The 27,435-nt window shown below is 41.8% G+C and overlaps 1 protein-coding gene across 6 annotated transcripts in view; it reads left to right on the plus strand.

The window, feature by feature from the left end:
• The window catches only part of LOC147679019 (solute carrier family 2, facilitated glucose transporter member 11-like), a 608,312-nt gene that overhangs the window by 232,768 nt on the left and 348,109 nt on the right, over window positions 1-27,435 (plus strand). For 3 of the 6 annotated variants that reach the window (XM_086942755.1, XM_086942754.1, XM_086942753.1), the window contains 2 exons: window positions 19,336-19,434; window positions 22,078-22,238. In XM_086942755.1, the coding sequence (XP_086798881.1) occupies window positions 19,336-19,434; window positions 22,078-22,238 (260 nt within the window). The remainder of the gene's footprint in view (window positions 1-19,335; window positions 19,435-22,077; window positions 22,239-27,435) is intronic. The other 3 variants (XM_086942758.1, XM_086942756.1, XM_086942757.1) reach the window with 1 other exon arrangement.

Genomic DNA, 27,435 nt, shown 5'->3' on the forward strand with positions numbered 1-27,435 from the left:
ACGAGGTTATCCAAGAAGACTAATCAAAACGGCCTCTAAAAGGGCCTGGTATTGTCCTCGAGAGGCCCTACTAACACCTAAAACAAGAGACAAGACTGAAAGAATAGCGTGTGTAACCACCTTCTCCCCTATATCCAACAAAATCCGAAAATCCATACTTAAACACTGGCCCACACTAAACGCAGGTCCAATACATCTAGAGAGGTCTGTCTTTGCTTTCAAAAAAAGTAAAAACTTAAACCATTTGGTCAGAGCTGCCCTTCCTTCCCCCGCGAACATGACCACAATTGAATCAAACTGGGGCCCTCCAGCAATTCTAGGGCACGTTAAGTGTGGATGCTGCACGGTCTGTGAGTTCACCATTGAATCTAGAAATTTCAGTCATAATGGTGTGACAGTATCACTGAAAAGCTTTACAAATTGTAATAGTCATAATGTCATCTATGCAATCATGTGCCCTTGCCCAAAGATGTATGTTGGGCAGACCACCCAGAAAGCGAAGACCCGTATATGCCAACATCGAAGTCGCATCAGATGTGGAACACAGAATGCACCACTTGTGGATCACTTCACTGAACTGGGACACTCCGCGGATGACATCAAATGGATAATCCTAAAGACAGTCAAACTTCCACAGAGAGGTTGCAATCTGTCCCAACTTTTCAACCGCGAAGAACTGAAGAGTATTATTCAATTTGACACTATCCACAATGGTCTGAACAGGAGCGAAGATTGGACCACCCTTCTGTAGTCGCAGTACATACACTGAACTGTTTTTTCCCACGGAAAGTGGGGTAATATGAACTGGGACCCGAACATACTCTGCAAAACTCTGAGACAACCCTTATTCTTGTGCTGACCGTATTGTGTCGCTTGATTACTTGCAATGTCTTTGAATGATAATTGTCTACTGCGCAACCGCAAACGCTAGTTGTATGCAAAGTACATTTGTAAACGAGCACAAGATCACGCTGGAATATTCATTCATTCCACCTCTGAAACTGTCCAGCCGCACGTGCTGTGTCCTCTCGATAAAATGCATCTAGAATCGAGCATAATATATGCCAAAATGATTAATTCACTGGCCCAACACATAAGCATATTAGCAGGTTAAAACATCACGCAATCGCAAATGCTGTTTTTTAGGCAACCGCAAAAGCTTAGTTTTAAATGAATTACATCTGTAAACGAGCACAATGGTATGCTACAATATTTCACTTTCCTTAAATCCTCTCTGAGTAGACTGCCCAATCGTAAATGTCTTCCCAAAAATGTGGTTCTTTAATAAAGTACATTTAGAAACGTGTACATTTATAAACGAGCGCGATATCTTGTTAAAATAAGTCCTTGGCCCAACACCACCAACAGAGTGGTATTCTTTTACAAAATATTTATATGTACAAGCATACGAGCATGCTAAAACACCTTATTAAAAAAAACTATCCACTCCAATATGTCGGCCCTTTTGACATCACAAAGCCATCCAATACAATGTGAGTCCCCTAACACGTGACTGTGGAAAACTCACAGTCACGTGACTTCCTAAGTGCCCAATAAGCAACCCTCGGCTTCAGAACTTGGAAGCGATCGAGCTGAACACAAAGCGCCACCGGCTCATCGGCAGCCCTGAGCTCCTCTAGGTAAGCTTATGTGACACTCATTCCCTATAATGAGTATCGTAACAGCATTTTGGACCGCGCTAAAATATTTATGGTTTTCTCTCGAAACCACAGCGGACCTTTAATTTCCTGGCCCTAATGAAGGATACCAGCGCCATTGAAAAGCGCCTTGGTGTGAATTGAAAAATACTGCAGTTAAGTATGCCTCTCCATAATGCTCCCGCCAAAATTAACTAAAATCGGTTAAGCAGTAACTCATGGCCCACTCCTTTCTTTTTTAGAATCCAACCACCCATCCCTAGAAGCAACAGTGAATCAGACTGAGATGCCCTTCTAAGAAAATAGAGACCCGTTTTTCTATATCGGCATGCCATAAAACCATCTGCTGAGCACCGATTTAGGTTATCATAGAACCTTCCTCTTGCTCATGTACAAAAGAGCAATATATGCCATTCTCAACCAAATTAATTGCTACCCCCCTTTTTCTTGTCTCTTTAGAGCCAATCCAAAAAGACTCTCAACCTTAAATAAGCGTGCCCCCACTGCACAGCACTTAATTCCAAAGTGCCATTTTAAAGATAATGTCCAAATAGAATCATTCCCCTTCCCAGTACCTAATTTAGAAAGACACCCTACTTAATGGTTTCAATCCTGTCCCCACAGTCCAACGAGATCAACAACCGGGACTTTGTTATACCATACCTGAACCTCATCCTCGCTGCACAAAAAGGAAGTCCAGCAATTAGCATGGTAAATTATTTATTATACCTTATCCCCTGTTAAAACGAGTTAGTATCTTATTATTAAACTTAAAAAGATCACCCATTCCAACAGGATAAAGGGCGCTTTCCCTAACTACAGAGGAGACCCATTAAGGATAAAATCATTACAGACAATAGTCTGGTACGTTCCATTTTCTAGCGCATACCGATCTCTTAAGGCACTGCTCTGATGTCAATAACACTCCCATCGATTGCCGTACTTTCACAACTCACTGCTCAAAATCCCACCATGGGCACTCCCTCACCACCACGACCTCACCCCTTCATTCACGTGCAGGTCACAATATAGAAACACCTTGAGATACAGAAAAACGATCACAAAAATATGTTGTCACACAAAACTGCATGGATCGTGCATGCTTCTGTGGCTGCACCAATCACCGCGATTCCGAGTAATGTAAATAGAGAGCTAATGCTGAACATGGCTTTTTAACTAAAGATTGTTTTCTGTCTTGTTTTTCCTTTTCATTTTTTCCAAAACAGGCGGTTTTATGTTAAAAGGTTCTATTCAGGCAAAAAAGTTATGATTGTGAAAGTCCTGAAGATGATCCCACTACAATTGAGCTAGGGATCGAAACATCGACTCCTTTTAGAGTGTCCCATACTTAGGAATCTAATGTATTAATGTATGGTTGTTTCACTCCAGGATACACTGTGAATTTGAATTCTTGTCAGTGGCCTGTTAGCTCACTTTTGTTTGCCTGATATTTGCTGCACTTACTGTCCCTTTTTTTTATTTTTCTTCCTTGCGTAAGGCACAGGACTGTGCCCTACTGTAACCTTTATGTTTGTTGGTTACTTGTCTTATTTCTTTATTGAAAATTCCTATCAAATGAATAAATACTCCCTGTCCGGCTGGACAAGGGATTTTTGTACTATATAGCAGCCCATTGTGGTCTATATATTATCCTCACTTATACTTAATTGTTTATGCTAAGGACCACTTGTTTCCTTCAAAATACTTGACGCCCATGGTCCCTGGCCATACATTGGGTTCCCCTTGTTTTTCCTAAAGAAGCTGTAAACTCCAAGCTCTTCGGCACTACACAATCCTAAATTAAACAGATCCAAAAAGCCCTTCATATCAGGGTTGCATGCTGGCTGTCAGATGTAATGGACACTGGTGGGGCTACCAGGCATTCCTCTTCACTTCAAGCTTTAGTTTCTTGTACTGTAGGGGGCTTATTTACAAGCCCCTTGTGGCACTGGTGCGTCACTTCTAACATGGGAAAAAGTGACGTACGGTCGGCAATATGGGCTTGTAAATAAGTCACTTAGTTTCTCAGTAGGTTACTCTTGGGTCCTCACTTTCTCTCAGTAAATCATCTTCTTTGATTCACCCATGACATGTATGTTCTTTCTTAAATCAGCAACAGTGCTACAAATAAAGATGTATCCTTGTAAGTTACAGATGCAGGTTTATTTAACTTAGTTACAGGTTACAAGTAAAGCCCCACCAGGAGCAGCAGCCTTACAGCTCAGCCCATCCACTCCAACTGACTGCATCGAAACACTTAGGGCCCAGAACTAACTTAAGACAAAATCCTAAACTTCCTACTTTCGGTATTCACAGAAGTTAGGATTTTGTCTTAAGTTTGTCTTAAGACAGTCTTAAAACAGACTTAAGACAGAATCCTAACTTAAGCTGTTTTAAGTCTGTCTTAAGTCTGTCTTAAGACAAAATCCTAACTTCTGTGAATACCAAAAGTAGTAAGTTTAGGATTTTGTCTTAAGTTAGTTCTGTGAATCGGGCCAAAACACTCTCAACATTCTAATGACCTCACACACTGGCTGAGCAGCAGGGAAAAGAACATCAATGGTGAGGATGCTTATACCAAACAGAAGATTCCAACAGTTTCCTTGGACCCCTTGCAGATTTCTGGGAACCCTTGAGCTGTGCTGGTGGGATGAGAGTCCGGAGTCCGGAAGACCTTGTCCACAATAACAACAATAATAATGGAATAAGGGAATTTTTTAGGTGTTTACTGCAGTTAAAGTGTCTCTAATATTTCCTATTATTTTAACTCACAGGAAATTTCATTCAGTAATGTTGTCAAGAATGTATCGGCCCCCTCCTTATCCACCTTCTGAGACTGAATCTTGGGGGGTTTCTTGGTCGATGCATTTCATCAGTGGCAGGAAGGTGGGCAAAGCACACTTCGATGTGGTAAAATTGGGTGATGGATCAGCCTTGTTCCACTGCTTGCAGAACTCTAAGTAGCAGGAAGGCAGCATTGATGTGGAAGAGTGGCACTCTGTCAAGGGATTGTGCACACATGGTAGCAAAGGAAGAGGTGTATTTTCAGGAACAAGGATGTACTGTGCCCACAGACCAATAATATGCACTCATAGTATCAAAATTCACCTGTCAATCCTTCAACAAAACTCATCATTGAGTCCAGAAAATAAATATAGCTCTATGTACTCTCATGCCTTAGGAAATTGCAATGAGGCCCTCAGTGTAAGGTGATTTCCCTATATCCTTCGGAGTTGGGATACAAGTTTTTTGCTGTATGCAGTGTGACAGATTACGCTCATTCATGTGTGGATGACACAAAGTGGGGTATGTGTTTGATGTCCTTCAAGGCCCTTCCTCATGTACTTTGTGCCTTCATCCGAATTGGGTGTTCTCGCACCAGCCTTCTGATTTTGCATGTTAAACTCAAATTCAAATTCAAAAGTACTTTATTCAGTTTTCTTAAAAGAAACCATAAAAGTTATAAAAATTACAAAACGTTGCATTCATAGGTTAAAATATACAGTTAGCACATTATCCGGGTTAAACATAGCAAAGGGTAAATTAACTTCAGCGTTTACACAGTGAGGAGGGTAACATAAGGAGTCCACTTGTTAAAGGAGGAGACCTTAAAAATAATACTCTGATCAGTTAAAAATCTAAACTTTTTCGGTACTTCATTGCACATTACAAGAAACTGGCCACAAAGGGGATACAGTCAGGTCTTAGCAATTGAAGGTTATAAAGTTCAGGACTTGCTCAAAATTTAACTTTTTAAAAATGGGTTTTAAATAAAAAGTCCTAGGAAATTCATAAAATTTACAAAAGAGCATAAAATGTAGCAAGTCCTGAGGAGACAAATTGTCGCAGCCACAGGGTGCTAACACATTTCCTTTGTGACATCCCATTGGGCCTGCTAATAAAAGATGAAAAATGTTTAATCTGAACCTGATTATTAAAGATCGCTCATATGCTGGAATCGGCATGTTAAACTCCTTAATAGGGATGGCGGGTTAAACTTATGGACACCGGACATGGACTAATAAGACATATAGGAATCCCTTTTGGAGTGCTGCAGGCCCAGCTGTTTCGGAACACACCTTGGCTCATATACAAGCACACCAAGCTCTACAAGCACCTCCACCTGTGAGGTTGGGGATTGTGGTTCTAGGGTCGAACCTTTGGGACACAGAAGTGTTCTTACTGTAATCTGCCCTGGCTATCCTGTGCCTGGCCCTATCAGTTTCTCTAGCAGGACCCATTGAAACCTAGCGGATTAAAAGCATTAAGCTTTATGGACTAGATTATGAACAAACTGTGGATCTGTAATGTCGATAATCCTCCCTCACTCACCAATAATTGTGACTAAAATATAGGCTTCCATGGCTCTTGTACTAGGACTCCATCTTGAATATTTTTAGACCTGCTGCCAGTTCAGGGGGATGTGTCACCCTACTGTTGTGACTCATCATGATTGCTCACTCTTCTCTGCCTGGCATCTGTCAAGTTGTGTCACTTACTAGAGCTGCACCGTTTCCATGTTGGAAGTGGTGTGGAACAAGCCTTTCCAAGGGAAAAACTTGCAGTGGCTAAGAGTGGCCCTAATGTTAACCTGTATGGATTTTCAGCCACTACTAAATCCTGTTCTAGTTCTCGGTGCAAAGGCAAACATAGCTGAAGTGCTAAAGCACCCAAATTCATGGAGGCTTCCACAGAGAGAGAGAGAGAGAGAGAGAGAGAGAGAGAGAGAGAGAGAGAGAGAGAGAGAGAGAGAGAGAGAGAGAGAGAGAAACGTGTTTATTTAGACCATAAACTTTTAAACAGTACAGAACACACGCAATTAGGATAAAAAAAGTACGGACAGACAAAATTCTACTACATCTTAAATAGGTAAAATTCAATACTTGTTAAAAGAAAGTTAAAGGAGGGTGGCGCCCTCAAAAACACAACATACAATACACCCTATTTTTACAGAAGTCTCAAAATCGCTAAAAGGATAAAAAGAAAATTTTTCATTTTATAAAAATTTTAAAACGACTTAAAATCAGTGCCCCTCCTACGAAATCTCCCTTTCAAATTCTTTTAAACCCTTCAAAAATGTACCCAATCCAGTTGCAATTTCCAACGTGGGCATATCGGTAAGTAAACAGATCGCCTGGGCAAAGGAAGTTATCTTATGTGATAGAAATATAGGACGTAAATACAATTTCCCTATATCGTGTACAAATAAGCAATCAAGTAAAATGTGCAGCATATAATGTCTTACGCCACGCCCACAGTTACAGTTACCTTCTGGGCCAATCAGTGCAGATTTTAATTTTCCATCTATCTTCCATGGGTTAACCCCAACCCGAGTCTTAAGAATTTCATATCTCAGCACTTGGTTGGGCAGAATGTCCAAATACGGGAACCAGCCATTGTTAACCCATGACTTTTTTAACCACTGGACTGATTTTTTCTCTGACATATAATCTAGGTCCTGCGCCCTGGAGAGCGACTGGCCTTGTTCCCTAATCAAGGCGTCCTGAGAGAATTTCACATTAAGGCGCCATGTTACTTTCCGGAGAGTTTTACTCACATCCTTTGCCCAGACAAGGTTACTTATTTGGATCTCATCTCTACACCACTGTGAGACCTTTAGTGTCACTCCTTGGTCTTGGCGCTTCCAGAATCCTACCAGGGCCATTTGGGATTGTACGGTCCATGAGGTTAGCCCTAGCTCCATTCTTATTGCTTGAACCATAGTACAGTTTGGTAAGGACAATAACATTTTTAAGATTTTTCCCTCTTCCTGGTCCCACTCATGTTTACCGCTCAAGTATAACACCTCAGCGCCATACAATACTTGGGGGGATCATTGCTCCAAATGCCTTTATCATTGGTTTATGAGTCATGTCACCATATTCTTTATTAAACCTTTTCAACCCACATGTGGATGAAAAAGCTTTGGCTCTTTGAGCCTCCAAATGGGTGCGCCATTTTAGCGCACTATCAAACCAGAGGCCTAAAAATCTATATTCCTTGACTGCCTCTAGTTTATCATTACCCAAATACCAATTAAAGTTCTTCTTGCTCTTTCCAAAACATAAAACCTTAGTTTTTTCATATTTACAGTCAGAATTTTCCTATCACAATAACCTTTAAAACCATTTAGTTTTCTTTGAAGTCCTATTTCTGTTTGATCCAGGATCACTAAGTCATCTGCGTATAAAAGACAAGGCACTTTGTGCCCACTCATTCTAGGGCTTGCGCTTCTTTCTACTTCAAGTGTCGCAGGGAGATCTGCCAGAAAGATTGACGTTGTGAACTAGTATCCAGATTTTGCCGTCCCGTGTCTTGGATTCGCGCCCCTCTTATATCTTCTGAGATCGCCCCGGATCTTCCTTACCGACCGAAAGACAGCCTAAAATGCCTCCTGTGACGGTTTTCCTGTCGCGCCCTCATCCTTACTTGGCAGCTTAAACACCATTATCTCCAGCACCTTCCCTACTGACCTACAAATTTCCTAAAACTGCTCCTATTTTGGCTCCCCTGCATTGCCAGTATCCAGACGCGGTAGTCTACACGCTATCAACACCAGCATACTCCTATATACGGAAGCCCCCAGATTGATAGTCCTGCCTGAATCGACCGATTATCTTTGCTGGCGATCCTTCCTCCACCAGCCTATCAGCGTGACCCTTCTTCTTCCTATACCTGGAATTCTCGCTATCGACTTGCTTGATCCCTCAGAAAGGACCCTGTTACCTAGACTCACGACCATCGTTTACCTCAGCCAGTGTGTTCCCCTCCCCCCTCATCTCTGCCAGCCCTGACGAAGGTGACTCACACCGAAACGCGCGTTGGCGTTACTACGGCGTTACTATCAGGAACGGCAACAATACTTCACCTTCTTGCCTTCCCCAAGCTGCACCCGTGTCCATGCAACCACAATTCCATCTTTTTTCTGTTGCAGGCCAAACGAGAATTACATGTATGAATTTACTTCCTCCCATGAAATGATGAACAGTACTGATAATTTTATGAATTTTTGTACTTACTATTTTCTGATTATTTTGTAAAATGACTAATGGCACCAAAACAAATAAAATAAAAAATATATATATTCTACAAAGAATGATCTGACTGCGGTCCATCCGTTTTCTTGGTCCTGGGTATTCATTGAATTCTGCTCCCCCCTAACCAAAACTGGATCCCACTTGGGACCATTAATTATCTTCTTTGGCAGGGTGATTTTTTCTATTTGCCTATGAAAATAACAGGGGTGCCAGGATGCACCCCTGTCTAAAGCCATTCCCTACCAATATCTTGTGAGTTAGTGACCCATGCGAATCTCTAATATCCTGGGCCCAATTCCCTCTATGAAGATCTTTCAAGATCATCAATAAGCCATCCGGACTTCCATATCCTGTCAAATCCTCCCAGAGTTTGTTACGGTCCACAGAGTCAAACGTGGTCCAAAAATCAACGAAATAACAATGCAACTTCCCATTTTGTTCTATTGATTTCCGGGCCAAAGCCCATAGGGCAAAGCAGTGGTCTATTGTAGAATGGCCTTCTTTGAAGCCGCCCTGTTCCACTGGAATAATTGCTCTCTCTTCTGCCCAAGTCTTTAGCCTACCTAATATTATTTTAGCAAATATTTTTCTCCAATATTAAGTAGGTTGATTAATCTATAGTTCCTTGGTGCGTTGACGTCCTCTTTTTTATGGATCGGTCGAATTATTGCACCCTTCCAATTGCTTGGAACTATCCCTGATTCTAGGATTGCTAAAAACATTTGGGAGAAGAATTTAGCCCACCAAGATGTCCGTGACTTAATTATCAGGGCAGGCAGGTTATCTGGGCCTGAGGCTCTTGTTAAATTTAGGGTTTTTATCGTATTAAGTACATTTTCTTCTGAGAAGTCTGGTTTTAGGTCATCTACTAGACCTCTCCAGTCCCCTTGTACTTCTTCTTCGGTTTATCTCCCCGGAGGGTACAGTTCTTTCAATTAATCCTCCCAGGCACCCTCTTCTACCACGCAAATCATTGAAGCAGCTGAGGCTTCTGTTACTGAACGGACTAGATTCCAGAATAATCGTATATTCTTGGATTCTATTGCCTCCAGCAGTTTCCCCCAGCAATTATCCTTATGGGCTCTTCTTGTGCTATAAAGAAGCAAGGTATACTCTTTCTTTAATTTTACAAGATATTCAGCTCTAGACTTATCAAATTTTTTTCGCAAACTGCGCTGTTCTCGCCTGTGCATCCAGATCCACACGCTCCATATCATCCCACTAGCGGAGGCTACTCTACTTCCGGGGTCTCTGTGTCGACTAGTGTGGTTGGGGGCACAGCTTCCTCCACTGGAGACTCTCCAGAGGATCATTCTTCTAGAGCTATCTCACAATGGGGGTCCAGCATAGAACAGGCGCCCCATGCTGGTAACATAAGTATCTTATGCACCCACCTATCCTCCTCCTTCCTTATCGCCTCCCTCTCGCAATCCACCCACTTAACCACTTCCTTCCACCACTTGTATAGATCTGGGCTCCTAGCAGACTTCAAGCTCATCATCAGCTGGTGCAAGCAAGGATCAGTGCTAAATCTGAAAAGCGATCGTGAACGTACGCACAGCGCTGCATTTGAGAAGACTCAGCAGGCACACTTTGGGAATAAGGTCAAAAGGTCTGTCCGTGGCATCATGGATGTACTGCAGTCCTGTATCCCAACAGCGAGCAAGCACCGAGTAGTTCCACACCATTTGATAGAAATCCACATCTTCCGAAGCACAGCGGGGTATTCTAAGGACGCTCCGAGGAATAAAATGTGTAGTCTCTGTGGGGTGAGATATGCTCTGTGTATGAAGTAGAACTGGATTAACTGGAACCTAGCATTGCATGAAACTTTGGGGCTTTTGGTCAGTGTCTTCCTCCAGGACCCATCATCAAAAGATGACCTCAGATCCACGACCCAATGCTGGTGTAGTGTTGTCAGGTCAATATGAGCTTCCTTTAAGAGGACCCTATAAAGAAGAGTCACCACCCTGGTATTCCCCGTAATGAGCAATAAATAATGAACAATTTAATGTTCCAGAGGCTCCACAGATCCTGAGCCCCGGCATGCCCCTACCTTGCCGGTCAATGCCTCATAATGAATGAAGTTCCCAACTGAAAGCTCATTAGAGCACATAGATCCAGAAAGGGGTGGATTTGCCCCGCGTGTATAGGTCGCCCAATATGGCAATTCCTGCATCGTCCATGAATGTAGTTAAGCATGGGCGGAAAATCTGTTCCGTTCGCGGATTTTGCGGATTTTCGGTAAATTCGCAATTCGCGAACTCTCGCAAATTTACCGAAAATTTGCACGCAGCGGATTTTTTTGCTTGGTGATACAATATTGCGGCATGCGGCGTTCACTTACCGTCATTCAGCGTTTGCCGAGTTGTTTTTCTTGATATTTTGCGAGTGCTGCGCCATTTTGGATCTTGCTGCAGGATCCCGCGGGAGTTTGGCGACGCATCGCGAGAGTTCGCAATTGCAAACATGTAGATGCGGCGGGCAGCAACAATCTCGCACTCGCAAAATTAAAAAATTTGCAATTCTGCACAAGAAATCCACCAGCAAGCAGCATAAACCTTCTGAAAATGATGATTTTTATCAGAATAACTTCTCAGGTTGACATTTGCCTGCACTTTTTTGGATTTGAGGCCTTTTTGACTTTCTTTGGATCACTTTTGGATTAGAAATCAACTTTCACAAGTAAGTTTGTTTGGGGCATTACAGTTGCTGTTCTGCAGAAAAACGAGTTTTGCAAAACTGGAAGCACTCAGCAGGTGCAAAAGTTCACTCATCATTAGTAACCATTCCCTGTAGTGCTTCCTGAGGGGCCCCTCCAGAGTTCAGTTGCCTACGTACAGTTGCTGTTCTGCAGAAAAACGAGTTTTGCAAAACTGAAAGCACTCAGCAGGTGCAAAAGTTCAAACTCATCATTGGTAACCATTCCCTGTAGTGCTTCCTGAGGGGCCCCTCCAGAGTTCAGTTGCCTACTTGCAACTATTCTATGACCCTGCTCTGACCCTCACAGCAGGCTCATAGAATAGCTACAAGTAGGCCACAAAGGTCCTGGGAAAAAGAATTGCACTGCAACAGAAAGCAAATTACAGATAAGGAAGCAGGTGCCGGACAGGAAGTTTAAATTCAGTGACACATTAATCAACCCCAAATTAATTCATGTCAGTTGAAGCAGGGCAGGTGTGCTTGCTTCCCCCCCCCCATAATCTACAGTGATGAATCAGAGGGTGGCAGTGATCTACCAGAGGGTGGCATGGGTGAATCAGAGGGTGGCAGTGGTGAAACAGAGGGTGCTATGAACCTGTGATGATGAACCAGACGTAGAAACAACAAAGTCGCGACCGTTCCGAGACGACAAGTAAGTTCGCAATTGCGAACTGGTACAAAACCCTCGCGAACTGGCAGGAACCCTTGCGAACAAAAAAAAAATCCGCAAATTCGCGAGAGTTCGCGGATTTTGCGGATTGCGAGTTCGCAAATACGCAAATTCGCGAACGCCAGATTCGCAAAATTCACCCATGCTTAAATATAGTCCCACCCTACTGTCCAGATTGAGCCAACCATTTGCGACCTGTAATGGTAGCTCCATAGTATAAGGGTTTTAGTGTGCATCGTCTGTAGTTTCCTAGCCCATACATGTCCCCACTCACATTAGAGCCATCCCTACCTTACTTACCTTTATGAAAGAACTTAAAATCTGGCTTTTCCAAAACTAAGGGAGTTCAGTTTGTGTTCAACTCCAGTTAGCACCAAGACACCTTAGGGTAAATGTCTAGCTGTTATAATAAGTATATTTCTTTTATACATCATCGACACTGAGGTAGGATTCAGCAGAATTTGGGTTAGAATTTGGTTCAGGAGTGTTGGGGTCGGTTGACCACATTCTGTATGGCCCATTGTGTCTCACAAATAAGACCGCCATCTGGCTACCCATTGCGATTGTGCAGCCAGGTAGTAAAGCTCAATATCCAGGGCCACCATTTTTCCCTCTTTTCTACTGGCAGTTTGATGGGCCCTGATATAGTGCCAGCAAGATGGTATCCAGTGTCTGATAAAACCCACCAGGGAGCTACGTAGACAGAGCTGCAATTAAATAGAGGAAGTATGGTAGTACCAGAATATTTGGATACGCCATGGGGCCACCACTCAGCTGCACCATTAATAGAAGAGAAAACAACAGCCCCATGTATACAATACCACAGGTGCAATCCAGTCTACAAATACCATATAGCAGCCCCAATCAGCCTGTGGAAATCAGAGGAAGATGCCGGCTATGTCAGGGGTGACTACTTGTAGCGTGTGTTCCAGGCCTGGACACACTGACCTTACCGAACCCAAGGTGGATCCCCTTTGTGACCCTGGGTCGATGATCCATCTATGCGTACGCAATCGAGAAACAGCTTAGTATCTGCAATTCGAACAACAATTTTCATCAAATCTTTATTTAAAAAATCTTACCATATTGTATTTGACATAAATACCAACCACCATTCCCAATAGCAGTCATCACAAACCACAATCCTTTTGAAAACAAATTGTAAAGTACAATTTATATCAACACCCAATGGTGAGCATTTAATTAATTACAAACTGTATTAAAAAATATCAAGCAAAACCTCTTTGAAAGAAGGACTGCAATCCTGTTGTCATTAATAAACCATTATTTGTTTCAAAGATTATTAAGGTTAATATTTTAGGATATTCTAGGGGCCTTAATCAAGCAAAACATTTAAATTTTACCACCTACTTCAAGTAGGTGGTAAACCATTCGCAAATGGGAAGCGGTCCCCAAGGGACCCCTTCCTATTTGTGAATGTTTGTAAAAACCATTTTTAAGAGCAGGCAGTGCCTGCTCTTAAAAATAAAGTAGGTGGTAAAAATCAAATGGTTTGCGACCGCAATTGCGATCATAAAACATTCATACATACCGATGCAATTCGGTATGTATGAATGTTTGCTCTTAAGAAAGGAAAAGAAAACTTTAAATTTTTCGTTTTGTAAAGCATTTTGTTTTTCTTTAAGGAAAATGGTCTGCTTTACAAAAAAAAAGATTGCTTTATTGAAAAGCAATCACAGACATGGTGGTCTGCTGATCTCAGCACCATCCCCGTGATTTTTGTGATTCCTAAGGGGTCGCAAATTGTGACCTATCTGATTAATATTCATGAGGTATTTTATTTGCAACCCCCCTAGGAATCGCAAAAGGTGTTCTATACACCTTCATACATTGCATTTTGGGATTCCCTAATTACGAATCCTTGTGATTCGCAATTAGGGAATTGCAAAATGCTAGCTTCATACATCTGGCCTAAAACCTAAAGCGCTTTCTCAGATAAGAATTCACCCATGCAATATCCTCCACCAAACCTTTCATATTTATTTGTTTATTTGTGTACTTATTCATTTTGCAGGCATATTTAGTGGGTGTAAGAGTACTTTAAAAAATAGGGGGTCATTAGGACGGCGGAAGGACCGCCATCGCCGGGCCGGCAATGGCGGTCCTTTCACCACCACTAAGCATTTTACCCACCAGCCAATTAGGATGGCGGTGGGTACAGCAGCGGACGCAAAATCCATCTGCCACTTCACCGCCAAAGGCAATCGTCCTGATTGCCTGGTGGAGGGTGTAGGGTGCCTAAAATGGGGGCAGTGCCTAGCAGGCACCGTCCACCAAAAAGGATGTGGGTAAACAAAGACCTTTCCATGGCGGCGATGCTGCCATGGAAAGGCTGGCGAGGATTGGGTTTGGGGGCCAGTTACGGGCACCCCTTGTTGGGGGGTGTTGCTGCACTGGGGGGACCAATAGTACTTCCCTGCATTTCCTGGAACAGCGTGGCAGGCACCGCGTGGTGCCTGCCACGCAGTGCAGGAAAATTCAATGCATACCGTTTTCACATTGCGAACGGTGCTGCAGCCTGCAGCACCATCTGCAATGTTGAATGCCCTGGATGCGCCGACCATACTGATGGGCGCATCCTAGAATGTTTGATGGGACACCGCACGTCTGGCTGGCAGTCCCAGCACCGCAACGATGGTGGGCGGACTGATGTCCACCTGTCATAATGATCCCCTAAGCGAAATACAGTCAATGTGGGAATTTCTAAGTGCATAGATAGTAGTAAGATGAAGACATTGAAAAGAGTGAAAATGTTCTTTCTATGTACAGTGAGGTCCGGTAGAGCTGCAACAGTTGTGTTTTGATGTGCTAAAGGAACTTCCACTGCTGGATTTTCCCCCGATATAGAACTTCCACCATGAGTCCATTGATTTTCTAAAATCGGGTCCTGGTTGTTGAGTAACTCTTTCACCCACTACCCTCTGTAAAACAACCTGCATGCTGAACTCAGGACATGATTACATTTGTCATTCAGACCCATTTTAAAGAAATAACAAAATCATGAAACATATATAGCAATATGTTTTAGGGATTGTAACAGGAACAGATATGAGCTCATCTGATTTGTGTGTTCCAAAGGCCTATTGGTACAGTGGTGGAGTGATTTGTAAGAACTACCTTTCATGCATTGATAGCAAAGTGGCACACATGGGGGTGGTGATGGATGGAGCATCTGAACCAATTAAACACTCACACCCAGTCAAAAGATCTGGGTTTAATCCATCACCGTTCTTTAGCCCACTCTGCCAACCCAGTTCAGACATGGCCATATCAGTCAGTCAGTCAAAAAATAAGTTTATTTAGACCATTTGATCTATAAACCACAGTTCATACTTTATCATATAAAATCACATAACACAAATTCATATTCTTAACAGTAAAAGTTATATTATCCTAAAAACAACCTTTGTACAATTTAAAACCAGAGTTCATTTGGATTATAGGGCTATTGGCTATTTTTGGGCCTCCAGTCAAATCAGGAATTTATATACCCCCTGCATAAATTCCCCGATGGCTATCGCAATATCAAGATTTTCCATATCAACTAGAAGCTCCCGTGCTTGGGTGCGATCCTCAACATCATATTTTAAAAATATTGGGCGAAGAAACTGTTTGCGTAAATTTAAAAACATATAACAATCCAGTAAGATGTGCAAAATATCACATTTCATTCCTAGTTTACACACACATTTACCATCAGGGTGCGTTAAGGCAGTGTTTATTGCACTATTTGTAAATAACGGATTAATACCTATTCTTAATTTAAGAACTTCTGTTCTTAACCAACGGGTTGGTAACAAGTCTATATATGGAAAGTTTGAGTCTTTCTACCATCCTGAGCTCATAAACTTTACGGAGTCTTTCTCTCTCAGATACATTTGGTCTATTGCCCTAGAAGTTTCTTTACCCTGCACTTTAAGAACATTCTTTATTACATTAGTTTGGAGTGTCATAGGGTTGATGTTCACATTCAGGTGGTCACAAATGGCCAGGAGTTTCCTTCTTGTTGCCTTCGCCCACTTTAACTCACTGGTCTGAATTTCTTTCATGCACCATTGTGACACCTTAGTGACTTCCCCCTGACCCAAACGGTTCCAGAATCTAAGGAGACTCATCTGCACCTGGACATTCCATGCAGTTAGGCCCAATTCGAATCTTACTGCCTGGATCATTGCCGACCCAGGGAGGGACAGCAGGGATTTTAAACATTTTCCCTCCTCTTTATCCCAGGTGCTTTTCCCATCAATGCAGAGAACTTCAGCCCCATATTGGAACTGTGGTGGAACCATAGCCTTAAAGGCAGTCAAGAGAGGCTTATGTGACATATCGCCATAGCTATGATTGAATCTTTTCAGCCCGCATACCGCTAAATGCGCTTTTAATTCTGTGCTTCCAAATGGGTATCCCACTTCAGAGACCTTGCAAACCATATTCCGAGGTATTTATATTCACTTACAGTATCTAACTTGGTTTGGCCCAAGTACCAGCTAAACTTCGTACTCTTCTTCCCAAGGCATAGAATTTTTGTCTTATCCATGTTTACTGTAAGTCGCTTTGCGATAGAATATTCATTGAATACATTTAACTTCCTCTGAAGCCCCACCTCTGTTTGGTCCATTAATACAAGGTCATCTGCATACAACAGACAGGACAAATGCTTACCATTTATTTTTGGGCTTGCAACCTCTCGCTGTACCAAAGAGAAGGGGCAAGTCTGCTAGATATATGGCAAAAAGTAGCGGGGCTAAAACACAACCTTGCCTCAACCCATTATTTATTGGTATTTCCATTGTAAGGCCGCCAGAGGTATCTTTAATTACCCGTGCCCAGTTATGGCGATGCAGTTCTTGGATAATCAGCAAAAGATCAGCAGGGACATCATACGTTCTCAATGTCTCCCACAAACAGTCCCTATCCACCAAGTCGAAGGCTGCACGAATGTCCACGAAGCAACAAAAAAATTTGCCCTGTTGCTCCATGGACTTCCTTGCTACAGCCCACAATGTGAAGCAGTGATCAATAGTAGAATGCCTTTGCTTGAAGCCATCCTGCTCTATTGGAACTATTGACTGCCGCTCCACCCATTCTTTCAATTTACCCAGGACTATTTTAGAAAAGACCTTTTCCCCAATATCTAATAAGTTAATCAACCTATAGTTCTTAGGGTCGTTCTTTTCCCCTTTTTTATACAAGGGTCTAATTATGGCACCTCTCCAGGATTAGGGGAAATGGCCTGAAGCCAGGATTGCCACAAACATGTTGGGAAAAAATCCTGCCCCCCAATCTATCTGGGTTTTAATTAGGACGGCGGGAAGATTATCTGGGCCTGCTGAACGTGATAAGTTCAATTTTTTTATAATTTCTTTTACTTTCTCTACAGAGAAGTCTGATATTAAACCTTCTACACCCCTTATCCAAGATGTTCTATTCTTCTCACTTTCCGGGGACCTTTTAGCATTATAAAGGTTACTTAAGTAATTTACCCACGCTGCCTCCTCCCCAACACAGCTCATAGTACCCGGTACCCTTCCTGCAGCATCCTGTATCAACCTCCAGAACTCTTTTGTGTTTTTATTTTCAATTGTTTCTAAAAGGTTTGCCCAGCATTCTTCTTTAAAAATCCCTTTCTGCTTCTTTACTAGGGATTTGTACTCCTTCTTCAACCCAAGCAAAAGCTCCAAATTCCCACGGTCATAACTGATCCTCTGGCGTCGCTCTAACTTTCGTATCATCCTTTTTTTTCTCTGACATTCTTGATTAAACCACTTGGGCTTTCCTTTCTTGGGTTGTGTATTTACCTTGACCTGTTTCTTATCGTTTAGGTACACTCTTAAACACTGCACCACCTGTACTATTATATCCTCGTACCATGCTACCTGGTGCCCTTCGATCCTTTCCTTTGATAAGTTTTGTTGAAAACATGCCAGAGTAGTAAAGCCAGTTTCTCAACAGACTCATCCGTATGTTTTGTGGTCATACGTTTGGGATATTCCACATTTTGGGGGATTACCCTTTCACATGTACCTAATGTCCCACCTACAATTTCACAAAACAACGCATTATGATCGCTATCCCTGCGCTTACCTACGTGTTTTTTTTTTGCCAATACATAGTTCCACGCCTGGATAAAGATATAGTCTATAGGGCATTGTTGGTTTCCCACTCTAAAGGTCTGTGTAGCTGGTCAATCGGTATCCTTCCTGCCATTTAGGCATATTAAACCCTTTGAACCCAAGAACTTTCCAAGAGCTTCATCCTGGCTAGAGGTTAGACATAATGGGAAATCTGCTGGATCAATGTTATAGGCACTCAGCATATCCTCAAACCAACGATCTAACCTTCCAAAATTTAATTTATGGTTAAAATCGCCCATTATCACCAAGGTATCCTTCTCATACTTTTCTGTCAAGTCAATTATATCCTTTTTAAAGAGGCTTAATTCTCTCTCATATCCTTTTTGAGAACCCCTTTGAATATATACGTTTATGATGATCAGATGGGCATCCTTCCCTTTGGTCCCTGGATGACATACATTACAAACCAGCAGCAATTTACATAGTGAACTGATTAGTTTGGTCTCTTTTACGAAACTGGTTGAAACAAGTGTCACCATACCCCCTGAGGGACGTCCACATTTTTTATTTTTTCTAGCTGGTTTATGAAAATGAACGAACCCTTCAACTACCATGACCATATGCAAATCAGTCTGACTCTGTGCCTCATGGGAAGAGTCTAGCCCGAACTGCCAAGCCATGCCTTCCCTGGACCGGAAACAAGCTTCCTAGGACCGGTTTCTGGCATTTCAGCTGTCTTCAGCCAGGCCTGCTTGAATCCAGTGGCAAAGTGAGCCAGGGACTCACGTCTGAGCATACCCTGCCAACTTATGGCGAACAAAGCGGTACAAAAGGAGGTGGTAACGCTGGATTAAACCAAGATCTGTGACTGGGGGTGAATGTTTTGCCATTGTGCAACATTCCGTCCATCATCTTGTGTGTTATGCATTGATAGCAGACAACCATGTGACAAACAGAGCCTCATTCCCACTGACCTTGCTGTGGTATTAGAATGCTTGGAAATTAGATAATGTCCCCCAATCAGCCACTCCACCTTTGACCATGTTCAGGGTTGGATTTGGCCTGTTAAGGGTGTTTTTGTGGGACTTTATAGTCCTGGAGATATGTCCTGTCTCTGCCCCTGAATTAGGAATGTGTTCAGACTAATGATATTACAATTTTTCTCTTTCCAGTTCCAGTGCTGGTTAATGTTCCTCCTTAACTCCGTGCTGTGCATTGGATCCATGTTCCTCTTTGGTTTCCACATTTCAGTGGTCAATGCCCCTTCAGAGGTGAGTGGGCTCCCTTGTGTTGGCCTTGTATTATGCTGAAGGCACCATGAGATCCTTTCTTCCATTTAGCCATGCATTAACCTAGGGTCCAATGGAAGATTTGTTTGGAGTAAAACAATTACACTTAAAACACAGTTATCTAGATATGTTGTCTAAAAACCCATTGATTTCAATTGGAGTTGTGAAGAAAAGCACCTTAAGAAGTTCAGCTCTGCTGGGACTAGTATTCTATCCAGGAACATATCCTCACAGTTGAAGAATATCATGTGTGTGCCTATACAAACGTTGTGTACACTTCCTAAAGCCTGCTTTTGCAACTACAGGGGGTAATGAGTTCGCAGCTCATCCTCCCATTAATTTTCCCTGTATCCCACAGGGGTGACCTAACTCTCAGTCACACTCTGTGTGTCCATCTCTGTCATTTAGTTCTGACAGGTGCATATTAGTACGTTGTCTACCACTATGATTTGGGGCACTACAATATGTGTCACCACACTGCAAAGATAAGATTGTGTACATATTTTACCACTACCCTGACCTCACAACTTCATCCCTGCAACTACCTCAACTTCAATTTTGTAAATCCAGGTAATTGATAATTTTTTACTTGACTGCATGGTGATTTATGATTGTTAAACTAATGATATGTTTTCCTAAACAAAACACTCACACCTTTCCTATTGTTAAATTCGATAATTATATGATTGTTTTTTTCATCATACTCTAACCCTAATACTATCACTAACTCCACCACTTAAATATTTACGTTGAATATCTTTAAAGTTACATCATTCCTTAACCTTCTCATTTTATATATTTTTTTTATTTGATGATTACAGTATCTTTATTGTTCTCTTATTCCTTTTTTGTATTTTATTTACATTTTTAAATGAACAATGTTAGCAGTGGGTAAACATAGTAATAATGGTACTAATATTACTACTAATTCTAATGATAAAAACAACAATATTCATATAAATATATGTCTGGGAGAACCTCACATTCTCAAATATCCCCCTTTTAATCTATTTATTGTATTGCATTGTATAATTTACCTCCAAATACACTGATGTTACTATAATATTAACGGTATTTATTAGAATATTTTAGTCAGTATGATGTTCTCTAAGACATCTTTTTCTACAGTTTATTTTAGATATTTATAAATGTAAATTATTAAATTGTTTGAAATATCCCTAGAGTGATTTTTTTTGTTTTTTATACTTATTTTAATTTTCTTATTGCACTCACCATTGGGGATCTATTAGTCACCTCTTTGTAATATCATTTGAATGTAGTGGTGCTAACGTACCTAGAGCCCGATTTACAAAGGTAAACTTAGATTAGAAGTCTAAGTTTAGACCTGAAGTTTAAGTGTAGGCCTGAAGTCGAAGGGCCCAATTTACTGGCCCCTTAAGTTTAGACGAGAAATCTAAACTTACACTTTAGGACTAAATTTAGATGTCAGGTCTAAGTTTACCTTTGTGAATCAGGCCATTAGTGTATACCATTCTGAATGGATTTGAAGAGTGATGGGATAGGCCGTGTTGTTCAGTAGATTGCTATGCAACTAATTTGCCAGTCAACTACTGGAATGTGTTATACATTAACAATTTGAACAATATGGGAAGCCCCACCTGCACTTGCTTATTTTGACATAGCCATAATCATACTTGCTTACAGATTGTTAGCCCCACCCATACCTGTCTTAGAAGAGCCCCAGCGACACTTGTTTATTAGTGCATAGTCTCACACATCCTTTTTATTGGTAGTGTCATGCTTCATCATCGGGTTCACCCTGACTCCTAAAAGTCAGGGAGGGCTCAACTATATTTCAGGGAGCACTTAGGAGAAGTAGACCCGGGGCTTAATGATGAAAAATCATCCTTTAACTCCAAGGTATCCATTTATTTGGGGAGTTACTGATGATATTAAAACGGTGGGAAAAAGGTTGAGGAATATATTATGGTCCTATGACCCTAAAGCCAACATTTTTCAGCCCTTAGAATTGGCCCTACTGGGTCCTGGGCGATTCACTTTTCTTCCATGGTATTTTAAGATTCTACCTATTTTTAAGGAAAATATGCAGGAATCTGCACCTAAAATGGGCAGCTATGTAGTTGCCCTTAATCCGGTTTTTATCTTCCTTTATGGTGTCCAACCTGAAAATAAAAAACAGTTTTTGGACTGGCACTATATGTGCCAGTATCATAATGCGTAAATAGTCATTATTGCTTATGGAGCCTTGGCTGGTGAATATGTGTGCAAGCATTCATTATACACTGTAGATTCATTTTCCAGTGATTATTGGGTGCCTTGTTCCCCAAGCAAACTCATATTAGGGGTTGAGTTATTTCCACACTCCCACCTATCTCATGAACGTCAAGATTCAAATGCAGTTTTTCTTACATTTCCTGTTAACTGTTAAGCACCGTTAAAACACACATCCATTTGTTTGTGAATTAAAAACCACATAGTCAACAATTGTATTGTGGATTTGTTGCTACTCAATTGCACTCATTCTCAGTGGGCACTCACCCTTTTGTAGTAGACCTCTCGCTTCATGAGGGTACAATGTATCAAGGTTAGCCCTGTAGCTCAACAACAGTTTGACTATCTAAATAAAACATTTATTTTTTGCAGTTCATTAAGGCCTTCATCAACCAAACCTGGATGGATCGGTACAATTCCCCAGCCCCTGAAGAAACTCTCACTTTACTGTGGTCCTTCACCATTTCCATCTTTAGCTTAGGAGGACTGCTTGGGTCACTGGGGTCTGCCTACCTAATTAGACAATATGGAATGTAAGTATGCAATGTGATCTCAAAACCTAGAATGTTATATCAACAGAGTGCTCAAGTTTAACAGGTGGAGATAGTTGATTATCTCAAACAATGCTATTTGACTGATTTCGCTGAAGCATGCCAGAAAGACCAGACCTATGTTGGGTATATATCTGAGTTACTCCACATAGGTCTGTTAGTGCTGGATCAATTCTAAAATATTAGTGTATCCGTGGACCATGTAAATGATTTTGATGAAGATTGATCGAATGTACATTTAGCAAATGCATATATATTGATATTCCAGCATAGAGTTGGACAACCCTGCTGTGCAGGACAAGACTTAAGTTTTGATCTTAAGTTTAATAGAGACCAAACGTTTGGGTCTAAGTTAAACTTAAGACCAAAACTTAAGTTAAACTGAGACACAACTCTAACTGTTCTATTCGTACGTTTCTTTGCACAACTGATGATTCTAGGTGGGTACTTATGGGCTTTCAGTTGGTCCAACAGTCTTTCTACCTGTTCTTCAACGGTGCTTATGTTTGAACAGTTGTGTCTGATATGCAGAAACTGACTGAATGGTAGATTCTCCTGTAGCAATCTTGGGTGATGGCTATTAAATTGGTGCAGGGTATTTCTATCAGTGGGTTTTTCATTCACCTTAGTATCCACTTGATTGTTTACAATCTTGATATTAAGATCTAAGAAAGTGATAGTGATCTTATCAATAGTGTGGGTACATTTCAAGAATGGATCTCTTGTATTAATCTATGGCGATTTTTCTTTTTGCTGTTTCAAGGTCACCCCACTAAAGGATCAGCACAATCGTCCATAGAGCATTGCCATAGTACAATGTTAGTGTTGTAAGGATTGATTTTGGTGTATACACTATCACACTCAAACTGGTAGATATAGAGGCACCCTACACCTGGGTGAAGGTACTGCCCATTGATGTCCCCTATATCTGATGGTACAGCGTGTTGTCACATTCAAAAACTTTTTAAGTCAGGGCCATTCTGACACAGTTCATTACAGACTAAATAGGGGTGGTGGTATCCACATCAGAATCATTAAGGAGATTCTATATGACTCGAAGTTCTTTAGGAATGTTCGTATGTAATGCCTCCATATCCCCTGTTATATAGAGATGAGTTTTGGAGCCAAAACTGATAGTATTTAAGAGGCGAAGTAAATCATTTGTGTCCTTATGAAAGGATGGCATATCCTTGACCAATGGCCTCAAGAACCAATCACAAAATTGGCCTCAAGAACCATTAATCACTGATTTTTAATACTTATTATAGGACATATGGGCAACTTTAATCTTGTATATATACTGTCATTTATATAATTGCTTTCAATCTGCTATATTATACATTAATAATTAAGTGACATGATAAGCTGTGAGCTTTTTCACTGGTCATGAATGCCAAATAAATAATTCTTTATTAGTGACATTTGTAGCATCCATATAAATTGGTATTCCAATTTCAATATTTTGCCCATAACAGTACACAGTGTATGTAATGTATTTAGGCTTTTAATATTGTGCTGTATGGGTGTTCTGTAGTCTAAGAGTGTAATTGCAATGATATTTAAAGATTTATACAATTAGTATTTGACCGGTTGAGTCAGTTATTTATTCATCTATTTATGTTACCCACTTTTAATTACAAGCAATAGATAATTCAAGTGAGGCAGTATGTTTCCATGGCTATATGCAACTTTACCACATGGTGTTTCTGTCACTTTAAATATACAGATGCAAATCTCAGCAATACTATATGTTATGAAGGCCATAACGGCCACACTGTGCCCATTCCCAGGACCCTACCATACTGTTAAGAATTACAGACATATAGTTTAAGTAATTCCTTTTATTCATAGCCAGCACGCATGCTCCTACATACGTCGGAGCGACACTGCAGTCAGTTCGGCAATCAGCTGGCAACTGTCAGATCTGACAGTTACCAGCTGGTGACCTCACCGCTGGTACGGTGTCCTCGCAGGGACACAGGTGAGCACATTGGGTACGGTGTCCAGTAGTGGACACTAGTATACTAAACACAACACATCCTCCTCCTTTATGGAGAAATAAACTAAACTAGAAACAGGGAGGAGCGTAAGGCTCCGCTATCCGCAAATATAGTCCTTAAGTTTAGAAGGAGGTCCTAACAGTCTGCCAGCCCTGCTTCTGTCAATAGGTTGTGCAAGCGCACTTGCCGGGGTTGCAGGTAATTTGCGCCTTGCAACTACCGGGCTGGCCGGAACAGTCAAACGGTCCTCAGGTTGGGTGTTTTCACACATACTGTTATCACTCCTTACCCTCGTGGATGCTGGGAACTCATAGTCAGATTCAGTGTCCAAAAAATATTGCTTAGCTGGACCACCCTCCTGCATTCCGGGTTGCTCTTCTGCAGATCCTAATGATGTTTCATTCTCTGTTCCGTCTACTGGGTGTTTGTGGGCCGACAGTGCAGAGAAGTGCCAGACTTTCCCATCACTGAGACACGCCGAATTACAATACACCTCTCGCACCATAAGGGGTTCGGTGTATTTTTCCTGACCCTTGCCAATGTGTACACTTTTCTTCACCTTTACGACATCCCCAGCCTTGACCACCACATCCTTACATCCGCGCTTGTTGTCGTATAAACTCTTGCTTTTGGATTGAGCTTGAGTTAATCTTTCCTTCACCATCTTAGAAGACCAATGTACTCTACGAACAGCTTTGACCCAGCCCACATTGTCCTTCGTGAGTGGAGTTCGCCCGCGCATAAGTTCAAATGGGCTGTGCCCTGTAGATTCACATGGCGTTATCCTGTAAGCCCATACAGTTTTTATTATCTCTTTCTTCCAGTCGAGATGGTTGGAGTTGGCTATCTGAATGCTTCCTTTGATAACCCCATTAAATCTCTCCATGGCTCCATTTCCTGCCGGGTGGTAGATTGAAGTAGTTTTGTGCTCGATGTTGTGCTTCATCATGTATTCTTTAAATAATTCTAAAGTGAATTGGACACCATTGTTGCTCACCACTCGTTTTGGTAGTCTCTCGCATGTGAAGGTGTCCTCTAGGAATTGGACCATGTGCTGTGAGTCTGCCTTCTTGGTGATTCGTATTTCAGGCCACTTAGTGTAGTGATCAATAATGACGGCTATGTATTTTTGTTCATTTTCATCAAGAACTGGTCCCATTATATCAATGCCAATCCTTTCCCATGGCATGGATGGGCATTGAATTGGGTGCAGAGGTGGTTTGAAAGTTACTTGTGTCTTGTCAGAGTTCATACATAACTTGCAGTTCCTAACTTTCCTTTCTAGGTCCAGGCTAACACCCAGCCACCAATACATGCTTTTTACTCTGCTTTTGCTTTTAGTGATGCCCAGATGACCTTCATGGCATATTTCCAAGATTTTCTCTCTGATCACTTTTGGAGGTACTTACCTTCCACTTCTCATAGGTAATCTGTCCTCCATTGATAATTCATCCTTCACCTCCCAGAAAGGTTTAATCTGTTCGTCTAATTTTCCCTTGCTTGTCCAACCTTCTTTGATCATTTGTACTATTATTCCTAAGTTCTTCTCTTTGCCTTGTTCTTCCAACCATTCGTCTTTAGTTATTCCACTAGAACATTCCCACAAATTTGCCATGCATGAATCATCCATTTCATTTGTTTCATTGTCGCCTTTGGAATCTAGTGGCATTCTGCTTAAAAAGTCTGCAACCACGTTCTTCACACCTGGAACATACTTTATGTCATATATGTAATCGAATAGACGCATCGAAATCCTCGCTAGACGTTGTGATGCTGTATGTCACCCTTTTGTAGTGAGCACCTTGGTTAAGGGTTTGTGGTTCGTGCACTTTCCTACCCCAGATGTATTGTTGGAAGTGCTCGAGGGCCCAGACACAAGTCAACCGCCTCACGTTCGATCACTGAAAATGTTTCTTTAGCTGAAGTTAGGGAACGTGATGCAAACGCAATTGTGTATTCAGCCCCTCTTCATCCTTCTGTGTTAGCACGGCTCCAATCCCCGACACTGCAGTCAGTTCGACAATCAGCTGGTAACTGTCAGATCTGACAGTTATCAGCTGGTGACCTCACCGCTGGTACTGTGTCTTCGCAGGGACACAGGTGAGCACATTGGGTACGGTGGCCAGTAGTGGACACTAGTATACTAAACACAACACATACCCGTGTGCATGTATTACTACACACAGCCAACAGACAATATTTTTGTGGTGTTTGTTGGCCGCAGTTTTATTACTCATGACATACGTCATATTTGTACAACTCCCCTAGATACCTTCTCAGGCCGTGGTCATAAATATTTATCATACATTATCACAATTGGTTATTGCTCAGTGTCATTTGGACATCATAAATTCGTGGGTCATACATCATCCGGTATCATAAATCATACTGTCACAAATCATTCATCATCTTGTTGTCATAAATCGCTCTGCCTGATCGTCAGAAATCAGCCTCCATAAATCATGGTCATAAATCATCGGGCTGTCATAAATCATTTGGTCACAAATCTGTCATCATTTTGTTATCACAAATCATTCTGCATGGGCATCATAAATCATCAGCCATAAATCATCGGCTGACCATAAATCACTGGTTTGTCTTTTGCTCATTTGCATATTCTAGGGTCATAAATCACCCTGACAGCTTGTAGATTGTTCTTTGTTGTTTTCCACGCCCCTTTGCGTGTGGGGGTTAGCCTTTTCCCGGAGCCCGGCCCAACTCGCTACTTTGCTAGTCTCTCCTGCGCCCTGCCCTTTGGCGGGGGCGCGACTGCGAGTGCTGTTTCAGTTTGCTACCCCAATTTTTCGTCAGGCGTACTCACCCAGCCGTGAGACATCTGAGAGTGAGTGGCCCGCCTTCTACACACGCCCTGTCAGTGTGTTTCCATAACCAAACCAATACACCTTTTGTTTCCGCCAATTTTGGTTGGATTTGCACTCTCTTTGTGGTCTCATCGCATGAGGGTAGCTTCTTTCTGGAGTTAGGCCTCAGCTCGCTACAATGTTGGATGTTGGACCCTTTTGTGCCCTGCCGTCTGGCGAGGGCTGGCTGCGAGTGCCTTCTCCATTTGCTACCCCTTCTTGTTAGACCGCCTCACTCAGCTGTGAGGCATCCCAAAGGGAGTGGCCTTCCTTCCACACACTACCCGGTGTGTCTCAATCGCCAATCATTGCACCCTT

The sequence above is a fragment of the Lissotriton vulgaris genome, chromosome 11 (genome assembly GCF_964263255.1).
Source record: "Lissotriton vulgaris chromosome 11, aLisVul1.2, whole genome shotgun sequence".
Lineage (NCBI taxonomy): Eukaryota > Metazoa > Chordata > Amphibia > Caudata > Salamandridae > Lissotriton > Lissotriton vulgaris.